The sequence below is a fragment of the Lissotriton helveticus genome, chromosome 2_1 (assembly GCF_964261635.1).
Source record: "Lissotriton helveticus chromosome 2_1, aLisHel1.1, whole genome shotgun sequence".
In the NCBI taxonomy this organism is placed as follows: Eukaryota; Metazoa; Chordata; class Amphibia; order Caudata; family Salamandridae; genus Lissotriton; species Lissotriton helveticus.
This window is the reverse complement of record NC_136059.1, coordinates 1,990,696,108-1,990,707,908: the sequence shown is the minus strand read 5'-3', so window position 1 is coordinate 1,990,707,908 and position 11,801 is coordinate 1,990,696,108. Positions and strand designations below refer to the sequence as shown.

The 11,801-nt window shown below is 38.3% G+C and overlaps 1 protein-coding gene across 8 annotated transcripts in view; it reads right to left on the bottom strand.

The window, feature by feature from the left end:
- Nucleotides 1-477: 477 nt before the first annotated feature.
- The window catches only part of TLR2 (toll like receptor 2), a 192,954-nt gene continuing 181,630 nt past the window's right edge, over nucleotides 478-11,801 (bottom strand). For all 8 annotated transcript variants that reach the window (XM_078676956.1, XM_078676950.1, XM_078676953.1 and 5 more), the window contains one exon: nucleotides 478-11,014. In XM_078676956.1, coding sequence (XP_078533082.1) covers nucleotides 8,599-10,998 — 2,400 coding nt within the window. In that variant the 5' untranslated portion in view covers nucleotides 10,999-11,014 and the 3' untranslated portion in view covers nucleotides 478-8,598. The remainder of the gene's footprint in view (nucleotides 11,015-11,801) is intronic.

Genomic DNA, 11,801 nt, shown 5'->3' with positions numbered 1-11,801 from the left:
ACCACAGAAAAAATACCTTTAAGTTGTCAAGCTTGACAGACCCTGTGGTAAATGGGGCTTCCTTTTTAATCTGCAGGGAGTAACCAAAATGACAATGAGCGTCTCCATGTATGGGTGATATTTTGGCTTTTGAGTGTGTTTTTGCAAACTAGTAGAAAAGTTCAGTAGAATTTGTTGCCACACATTGGGTGCAAATTAATACAAATTCTTGAGAGTTCTTCCAGAACAGCAGGGGGTGGAGGGGGTTCGGGCCCACAGTGCAACAACTCAGTACAGTGCATGCGCTGAGATAAAGAAGGCCAGCGGACTGCAGCACTAACACACGCCCACCAAGCTATTCTTTACACAGGCAGTAGTTCCCAGTTACTTAACAGTAGTCCAAATAAACATGTTCAGGGACATATCAGTGGAAATCAAAACAATGTGTTCATCTTACAGACAACATACTCAAACATTGCAAGAAATTGTGACTTTGTAGTTTTAAAAGCTTACTTTATAATCTTCATCTTGTTCAGATAAAATTTACGATAACAACACAGAAGGAAAATAAAATTGCAGTTAAAATTGTTGTTATTAATGGAAACAATAAGAACATTTTAAATAATGTTTTGCATGTAAAAAACCATCCTAGACCCTAGTGATATTTCTACACTCTGCGCTAAAAAATCAGACAATATTCCTGCCATTTAAGCCATTTGAATGGAGCACAGAACATTCGTTGTTATGTTATGTTATGTTATAGAGTACTCGTATGCCCTAAGCTGTCTTGGTGTTGCATAGAAAGAAGGAGGGCGAGAAACGATAAAGCTGGGAATACATAGGGGAAAAAGAGGCTAGGTATTTTGGGTAAAAAGCCATCTTTTGAGGGCATTCCTGAAGAGCAGTAGACTGAACACATTTTTTAAATCATGTGGAACGGTATTCCACAGTTTGGCTGGTCTGACCACAAAACTTTTTCCTTCCCAAAGACTATTTTGAACTTTGGGAAAATTACGTTTTTTGATGTTGAGGAGCGTAATGGCCTGTTTGTAATGTACCAAGAGTATTTTTTAATAAGGTATTCAGGGCCTATGTGTGTGATGCCTTGAAGGCAATGCACAGAGTCTTGAAAGCTATCCTTTCTCTAACTGGTAACCAGTGCAGCTGTTTAAGAGCAAAGGATGTTGATTTGTGTTTTGAGAGTACGAACAGGAGTCGGGCTGCCGCATTTTGTAAAGTCTGTAGTATGGTCTGAAGATTTTGTTGCATATAGATGTACAGCGCATTGCAGTGGTCTAATTTGGATCAGAATAGCACTGTAACAACTATTATTGGGAGATTGGAAGGGATGCAGGGAAGAATTTTTATGATTATTTTTAGTGTGTAGAAGACATAGGAGGCTATTTAGTTGACTTGGCTGTTGAACATCAGCCTATTGTCAAAGATGACACCAATATTCCTTACTTTTTCTTTTGATTTGGGTAGGGTTACCATGTCTTGAGGCCATCAGCGATGTGACCAAAACGTATTGTTTTTTTTTCTATAGAGGAGAATCTCCGTTTTCTCTGTGTTAAGTTTTAGGCAGATTCTATTCCTCCAGCCTCCAATGTGTGACATACAATTATGGAAGTTGATTACAGTTTAGTCTGGATTTCCTGAGACTGAGACCACAATTTGGGTGTAATCAGGGAAGGAAACAATAGAGGACCCAAATAATTTTACTACTTTAGTCAATGGAGTAATGTATAAGTTAAAAAGAGCGAGACTTAATGAAGCCCCCTTTGGGACTCAGTAAGGAAGAGTAAAGATATTGAAGATGTCGTCGTCCAAAGTCACACATTGCTCACATTGTGACAAAAAAGATGTTAGGATTGCATGGACAGATCCTCTAATTCCTAGCGAAAACAAACAGTTCATCAAGATGTTATGATTGACCATGTCAAATGCTGCTGAGAGATCTAACAATATCAGTGCAGCATTTTCTCCTCTATCTAGATGTGCCCTTATATTCTCAGGGCCCGATTCACAGAAATAACTTAAGACAAAATCCTAAACTTACTACCATTTTGGTATTCACAGAAGGCACTTACTCATTTTGGTATTCACAGAAGGCACTTACTCATTTCGGTATTCACAGAAGTTAGGAGTCCTAACTTTAGGACTCCTAAATGCCTTCTGTGAATACCGAAAGTATTAAAATTAGGATTTTTCTCAATATAGTTGTAGTAAAGTTAGGACTCCTAACTTTATGACTCCTAAATGCCTTCTGTGAATACCGAAAGTCTTAAAATTAAGATTTTTCTCAGTTTAGTAGTAGTAAAGATAGGACTCCTAACTTTAGGACTCCTAAATGCCCTTTGTGAAGACCAAAAATCTTAAAATTAGGATTTTTCTGAATTTAGTAGTAGTAAAGTTAGGACTCCTAACTTTAGGACTCCTAAATGCCTTCTGTGAATACCGAAAGTCTTAAAATTAGGATTTTTCTCAATTTAGTAGTAGTAAAGTTAGGACTCCTAACTTTAGGACTCCTAAATGCCTTCTGTGAATACCGAAAGTCTTAAAATTGGGATTTTTCTCAGTTTCGTAGTAGTAAAGATAGGACTCCTAACTTTAGGACTCCTAGATGCCCTCTGTGAAGACCGAAAGTCTTAAAATTAGGATTTTTCTGAATTTAGTAGTAGTAAAGTTAGGACTCCTAACTTTAGGACTCCTAAATGCCTTCTGTGAATACTGAAAGTCTTAAAATTAGGATTTTTCTCAACTTTACTACTACTAAAATGAGAAAAATCCTAATTTTAAGACTTTCGGTATTCACAGAAGGCATTTAGGAGTCCTAAAGTTAGGAGTCCTAACTTTACTACTACTAAACTGAGAAAAATCCTAACTTTAAGACTTTCGGTATTCACAGAAGGCATTTAAGAGTCCGAAAGTTAGGAGTCCTAACTTTACTACTACTAAATTGAGAAAAATCCTAATTTTAAGACTTTCGGTATTCACAGAAGGCATTTAGGAGTCCTACAGTTAGGAGTCCTAACTTTACTACTACTAAATTGAGAAAAATCCTAATTTTAAGACTTTCGGTATTCAGGACTCCTAACTTCTGTGAATACCAAAATGAGTAAGTGCCTCTGTGAATACCGAAATGAGTAAGTGCCTTCTGTGAATACCAAAATGGTAGTAAGTTTAGGATTTTGTCTTGAGTTAGTTCTGTGAATCGGGCCCTCAGTAGCCACAATACGTGTCATTTCTGTACTGTTTTAGCTTCTAAAGTCAAATTGTGTGTTCAGCAAGAAGATCGTTTGCATTGATGTGGGTGGTTAATTGTTGATTTACCGCCTTGCCTATGAGTTTAGCTAGGAGTGGCATTTGAGATATTGGCCATTAGTTATTTGGCTCAGTCGGCGGGAGATTAGGATTTTTGATAAAAGGTAAGATAGAGGCTATTTTGAAAACTTCTGGAAAATATCTGGTGTCGAGCATTTTATTAAAGATAGTTTTAGATGTGATCTGAAATTATTTCAGGTGTATGTTTAAAAATTTAGGGGGGCAAGAATCTTCAGGAGATCCAGATTTTGTGGATTCAATCGGTTGGAGTATGTAGTCCGAAGTTAATGGAGAAAACCTAGTAAGCAACTCAGAGCTGATTGGTAATGGAAAATCATCTGATTGGTTTGGGGTCATTGTTTGATTAGCTGTAAGCATTGAATAAACATCCTCAACCTTGGAATAGATAAAGGATACCAGTGTCTTTCAGGAAGCTTGACTGGCATTGAGGTTTTTTTTTCTCGTGTAACTTGAAGAGCAGTTTAACTGTTTTGAACAGTTCTTTAGTAGAATCCTTAGCCAATTCAATGTTATAGGTGAATAACGCTGGTTTATCTTAAAAAATTATGAATTTATAATTGTTTATTGATTTTTTGTAAAGGTCTTTGTCCTTATGATTGTAATGCTGTCTCCAGCATCCTAAGCCAACTCCAGACCCTAATAATATTTCTACACCCTACGCTAATTTAATACACTAAAACATCAGACAATATTCCATTCAAACAATTGGAATGGAAAGCACAACATACCATTTGAAACAGCAAATCTAGCTGTTTGTTGTCAGTGTTATGCCATGGAAGAACAGGATCATGCTTTGCCAAGGATAGGAGTAGCTCTCCGGTTCTATGGTAGGATCCCCTGATATATCTCTCCAATTGAAAGCAAAGTGTGGATCTGGAACTGGCAAATCAGCAAATTGGTGTGACCTCTCCTAAGTAATGGTCAAAAACCCAAAGATTTTACAGGGTTTTTCTCTCCAATGTTTTCAAAATAAATCTCTCACGTCTAACCTATTACAGTCTAATTTAAGTAGGGTTAACTCCACATGATTACATTCATGGACAATGCCATGTTGGTCTTGAGATTCATTGGGGGTTGCCATATTGCTTGTGTGTAAGCATGTGCGTAATCAATACAAATGTCAGTCTACACTGTAGCAGGCATCCATTACAAGATATCTGCGTACACAGCAAGCATCCAAGTTTTCTACTGGAGGCAGACAACTTGAGATGGGAACAACTATAGTGTTCACAACAGAACCACACATAGCAGCAAATCAAAATATATGAGTGTTGTGTTGCTCGAAAATTTCTTAGTGTGAACAACTGTTTTTTTGGGTCTCCTGAAGTATTCCCACACACTGCTAATAACAAGATGCTGAATAAGTCAGCCTGTCAAGGGTTCTATTCATACAGTCTAGAAATGTACTCCATTTGATAGCCAGTCAAGGGTGATCACTGATGATAAAATACGTTTATAAGGATGAAAGGGAGGATGTGCTACCCTGCCCCTGTTGATCTTGATGTGACCTATCCTGTGTTTTCCCCTTTGGTAAGTCTAATATTCAGTTAGCTCACAGAGGGAGCTATGTTTTTCTGGCCACCACCAAATGTCACCACCACTCTTAGTCGATGGTGGTTATTGCTCCCTCATACCAGAATGTAAGGAGACAGGTGGCTGCTGGCAACTACTTATGGTTTAGAGGAAAATGCCTTTTCATTTTTACCCATGTGGGGAGGTGGTCTCCAGGCCCTATCCTGCCAAGTCTATCTACTTCACCCTAACTGGATGATTCTTGCTTTTCCCACAACTGATTGTCGTGATATGTGAGGCATACTAGGAAAGTGTTGCATGGTTCGAAGATGATGTGCAGAGTAAACAGTGTCCTTTGGAAGACATGTTATACAAAGTAGTGGATCTCCAAATTGGATGATTAGACATTACTTAGGAGAAGTGTCTTTTGAACCTCCATTTCAGTTTCAAACTTTAACTCTATGGGCAAATTTACAAATCTATCTAAGTTGCTTGACTGTGTTGTGTGAGAGGGAGAGAGCAGGACAGTGCCATATCTACTAAGATATTTTATTGCTGCAGTCTTCCCAAGTGCTGGTGCACGTTCTGGTTGCCTAGTGCCATGCAGAAGGCTTTGCGCCATAGTGCAAAGGAGTCTGTGTGAGTCTACCATAGGTGCTATTTGATTTGATTTGATTAGGGATTTGTAGAGCGCGTAGCTACCCTTGGGCGTCCCAGCGCTATCGTGACAGCCTAACAGTTCTCCTGGGCGTGATTATTGGGGGAACAACCAGGTTTTCAGTATTCTGCGGAATGTGAGCAGATTATTTTCTTTGCGGATGCTGAGGGGGAGGCTGTTCCAGAGCTTAGGGGCGTTGTATGCGAAACAGCGGCCGCCCGTGCGTGTTTTCCTTATTCTAGGGACGCTGGCCAAGAATAGTGCGTCCGACCTGAGCTGTCGGGTGGCTTTGTGAAATTTGATGAGAGGTTTTTGTATAGGTGGGCCTTTACCTTGTATATACTGGAAGGATACTTACAAAATGCTATACTTAAATGTACTTTTAAACATTTACCACACTGTGTACTGTACAGTACAGCACACATGCAAAATTAGTAAAGATTGGAAAAGAAAACTTTTCTAGGGTACATTTTGTTGGCATATGGCTCTATTTACAAATGTTAGTAGATAGGGCTTTGCATCATACATTTTGGGGTGTAGTGTGGGAATGCTCACACAGCAACCATGCCCCCTTGAAACAAGGTGTGACTTTTCTTTTCTGTCGGGCAACTTTGAGCAAGTAAATCCCAAATTAGGAGTTTGTATCAGCTTGCATCACTTTGGTGACTTTTCACCAGCACAAAGTTTTGATAAATTTGTCCCTAAAATTGGAATCTAGAATGAGCGATAGATTGACACGTGTAGGCTTTGTTATTACAACTCTTACTGTTAGAGTGCATTTGTAACTCTTACTGTTAGAGTGCATAAATGGGTATCTTTCTATACATAAAAGTTAAGTTTATGTTTTTATGATCAAAGTTTGATCTGCTCCCTCTAAGCCATGCATTTTTATGTGTGGGTCAACAAAAACTGAGTTGTTTCACTGGGACCAACAGAGGGAAGTGGGGAGCTGAACCTGAGTCACTGAGCCACAGTTCACCATATGGAATGTCACTCTTTTCAACGTGAAATCCTCCGTAGTTCAAATCAGATTTTCTTGGCAATGGAAAATTGCTCTAGACATTAGTTGGTGGGTGCACCTGTAAGTATACCTCTGCTTCCACTTAGGCTGGACTTTAGGATTAGCGATCTCTCAGACAGATTAACACTGTACCCCTTACTTTACTGGAGGACAATCTGGGATACCCCAGGGTCATCTGCCTATCACCAAGGGCTAGAGGAAATCTTGTCAAAAGTGGGCTTCTGTGTAATTCCATGGCTAAAGTATGTGAAGGACACACTGACAAAGATTAGCCTTCATGGTCTATGGAGTACCCGGGACCAGGCTGGGGCTATTGCCAAATCATTTATCAAAACAGTATATTGGCAATATAGAGATATTTCTAACACTTTTAGTCAAGGCATGGATCTTCAACTTATGCCTTTTTTACAGTTAAGAACTCCTTTAAACCTGAGGACTTCCTGAATTAAATAAAACCCCTCTAGCAAGGTGACTGTATTTGTAATTCCGGTATGAAACCTTGCCTCTCCAGGCCTATACTGCCAAGTGGAAGAATACGCCATGGGTCAACGGGCTGCAGTGCCCGGCCTGTGGTGACCCAAAAGAAACCATTGACCACATTATCTTTTTCTGTTCAACGTATGTGACCTATAAGAGGTGTTGGAGTTTTCCGCTTTGTAGGAATTTGGGAACCAGGGAGTACGAAGAAGCGCTCAAGATCTTGAGATTTGCTGCAAGTAGATTGATAGTCTTTGCTGTTTCTCATTTTCTGATGGGTGTGTGAAGAGTAAGGTATAAGATGAGCATTTCACATGGATATTTGTATAGTGGCAATCTGCAAAATGGGAACTGATATTATTAATGGAGAATAGGATGTGCAGTATATATGATATAAGAATATCTACTAGAGTATTTATATATTTTGACCTTTGATCGCTGGCCAATCTATTTTATTGTGTATTAACTGATATACAGCTTGACCTTCAGTTATAGGATTAGCTGGTTATGCAACTAAGTTAATGAGCCTTATCAGTCAGGGAGACGCCTGGTACTTCTTGGCGTATTGCATATAACTACCTTGTTGCAGGACCTGGCTTAGCAGTAAGGAGGTATTGGATGTCATAATGGTTTTTATATTGAAGATTTCATATTATATACTTCTAACCGTTTTATGTTATATTTGTATATTTTGTGCTTTCATGACTTAGAGCCAGAATACAGTCTTATTTATTGATTGATTTTCTAGTTATTTGTACCTTCCCCATCCCAGTGACACTAAAATAAAGTGCCAGGAGTATTGTTAGGAAGGTTGGGGTTGGGGTGGGCGAGTGTCATGAATTTGAAACAAATGATTAAATGGATTCCTACAAAGGTCAAATAAAATGCAGTTTTGTAATTACAGTACGTCACTGGGCCTAAAACTACTTTCACAATGTTGCACATCTGCAGGGATCTGAGACTGTGAATTAAAGAGTCACTTTAGGGCTGTATTGCATTTTTAAAATTCACTGATGAACCGAAGATTGAAGCTTCAACTATAATGCAAAAACTGTCAGATCTCTGCTTCCTCCACAAGTTGATGGCACCATGATGCTCTGGTGATTACTTTACACTACATAGTATGAATTTACACCAATAAAAACTGTGTTAACATTCTTTATTTTTGATTTGCATGTATGAGCATTTTAAGTATGCACTCTTGCAAGCCCTCTACATTAAAACAACCAAATCACCTCCTGGACCTACTGTAACTCAATCTCAGAAAATATACCTTTGATAAATCACCCTTCTTTAAATTCCCAAACCACATGAGAATGTGGGTGCAACATAGATATCAAAACATTATCCAGATACTGTACAGTCACTTTGAGTGTCAAACTCACCTTTAGGTTCAGGGCTGTTTCAAGGATACACCTTGAGTCCATGAGATCCTAGGATCTTGGTTACAGATTAATCTATTTTTTTCTGCAATTAGTAGTTTAGAAAGAAACTTTATAGTTGAATGCAGTCTCTGCTCAATTTAGCATATTGGTCCCTCTACATTCTTAGCGAAACATTATTTTTCAAACATATAAAAGTTCAAAATTATGCCAAAGCTGTCTAATTAGAGTAACGGATCAGTCCGAGTTGATGTCGGGAAATTTTCTGATTGCAATGCAGCTCTTAAATTGAACCAAAATATATGTTGCTGAGATTCCTCGAGCGGCCACTCCAGATAGGTTTTTGTGTTCATGATTTTCCTCAGCTTGCAGAATCGCTTTGGAATTGTTTCCTTGTCAATCGGCTCTAAAAGTATCAGAATGACGGTATCGTTGTTTTCATCAATAAGACGAAAGTGTGAGAACTCTAGCTCATATTTGCACCACTCACTCTGCACAAAGTATTCCGACAGCACAAAGAGAGTCTTGCGGCTTTTTTCCATAGAGTCAATGATGTTATCAATGATCCACTTACCGGGAACAAAGTCACGTTTGTGTATACAAAGCTTTAATGGAGGGTTTGCATTCTCTAGTTCATGCCCCATTATGTTTTCAACCCACTCAGAGTCTCTTTCACTGTAGGAGACAAAGGCATCATAGCAGATCTCTTTCATGGATACCTTTATTGGTTTTCTCTTTGCCTTAAGCCATACCCAAATCATCTGGGCATACCAGATTGCATGATATTTGTAGCAAAGGACCACACTGATGATTCCTACAAATAGCACCACACTGCATATTAGTGACACAATTAACGTCTGATGGCACCAGATTAAAGGAAGGTGTGCGTCCTCAACTTGAATTCCCCTCATGGAGGATGGTGAATCACATACATAGTCCGTTGGCCAACCTGTTAACATACCAGAAACACTTTTGTGGTTATGAATGAAAGATAAAAATGAGCATGAACACCTGTAGTTATTGTCTCGAGCATCCAATGCCCTTAAGTTCGCAAAAGGCTCCAACTCTTCTTCGGAGAAGCCATTGAAAGAGTTTGTGCTAATCGTTAGCGATATTAAATACGGCAAATCAGCGGCACTTGGTAACCTCATCAGTTTGTTTTTTGCAATGTAAAGTTCTTTGAGCTGCGGAAGTCTGACTGCAAAGGTACTCAGTGCATTACTGCTAACATCCAACATTTCAAGGGTTGTAGGAATGCATGAGTTTATCCGTGTAATTTGACACATTGAAATGTTTAAATTTGTAAGTGTTTTAGGCCAGTGACACACTGGTGGCATTTGACTTGCAAAGTTATTTTGACTAATATCAAGGCTTGTCAGGTATTTTTGTTCAGATAAGTACTCTCCAACGCTGCCTAAATGATTCAAAGAATTTCTACTAAGATTTAAAGTTCTCAGCATGGGCCAAGCTTCCCCACCCACACCATGACAGAAGGAAAATTTCAATGGTAAATCTAAAAGCAAATTGTTACTAAGATCAAGATATTGCAATGATTTGAATGATCGTGAAACTTCACAGGGAACCAAAAAAACTTTTGTGTCTACACATGTTACACTTATCATATTTACAGGTAAGGTATAAAGGAAATGTAGGTCAGAAAATAGGAAGAAATCTGGAATTAGTAAACTTCTGATAGTCACTACTCTAATCGAGCCTGGCCCAGTGAATACAACTTTACCTGCCTGCCCTGTTCCATATAATGTACACTCTTCTATGTCCAATTCTAGCACATGTATGTACCTGTTTGAGACTTCAATAAATGTTAATACGCTATTATCTGTCAGTGAGACATTTCTAAGGGTGAGTTTCTGTACTACTGAAGGAATCAAGACATCCATTCCTGCTACACTCTTGGGACTTTTAAAATCTGCATTCCTAATTTCTAACCAAGTCACTGAGTTTATGATATCTCCAAGAATACTAAATAGGGAATCTTGTTTAACATTTATAACCATGTGAGTTATTTTCTTAAACGTGCTCAAGCTTCCATTTTGGTAGCTGTTAAGATTTATAGCCTCTAGCTCAAGTAGTTCAAGGTCTGTTATTCCTTCAAAGGGATGATTTTCTATGGCCAAAAAATAAGGATTACCGAATCTGAAGTATTTCAAACTTGGAAGACGAGTAAACAAGGGATTTGTTCCAAGTGTTCTGTAGTAATTCCCCTGAAGGTTTAAAACCTTTAATGAAGAAAGTGGTTCAAACCAAGAAAATAGTAAAGCAGTCAAGTTATTGTAGGATAAATCCAAATGTTCTAGATTCCTACTGGAATTAAAAGCATCATCATTTATTGTTTTAATTTCATTAGATTGCAATAGAAGTATTTTTAGCTGCACATAAGCCTTCAGATCATTTCCAGTTATCTGATAGATATTATTGTTTGACAAATCTAGATACTGAATTCCACTTGGTAATCCTGTAGGAAAATGTTTTAAATTCATTGATGAGCAGCCACAGAAATTTCTAGAACTGCACAACGATGCACAAGGACCAATTGGTGTAGGGTTCTCTGAACGGGTAGTAGTTATCACCACCTGCAAAACCCATATCCATGTTATGGACAGCATTGTTGAACAATGTGGCCTAAAATAAGAGAGAAGAAAATGCAAAGTGAATCAATACTACAAACAAAATTCATTTTCTCACAAATTACATGATTACACTATTTTATCCTAGATTTCCAACTCTCCTTTCTTCTCAGGCAATAGTTACTCTCATACCCATCTATAATATTCCCACTTCATGCCACATTGATGTAGGAAATCTTAGGCCAGTGCTTGAAATATTAAGCAATTGCATACATTTTGTTTGAAGCGAATAAGAACATTGCCCTTTAGTGGGGTAGGTAGCAACAACATTGACCAAGGAAACAGTGCAAGTCATTTAAAAATATTCCTATATCAATTTAAGGTACTCTTACTGTATCAACATGCATGAATGATGATTGCTATCAATTGGCATTTATTTAGTACTCCTTCATAGGCAACTGGTGCACCAAAGAGCTAACTTAGAGAATGGCACAATTAACAAATGTCTGCTACAAGTTGTGAAGTAGTAATTAATTGATTGATTCTAAAGCACACTGTTATCAGAAAGTGTTCAGGCACTAAAATTTAGTCAGGAGTCAAGAGAACTTAACCTAGAAGGCAAAGAGAAAGGTCTTTAGTTCTCTGTGAGAAAATAAATGGGTAGCCAGGAGTTGGACTAATATGGAAAGATCAATCCATAGGACAGTGGCACACTGAGAGAAGGAATGAGCACCAGGCATGCACATCTGAAGCGCTGGATGTGCAGCAACGCCTTCAAAGCAGAACAAAAAAGAGTATAGCTGCACATATAGAGTACATTTGCTCGCCAGTTAAACAGGATC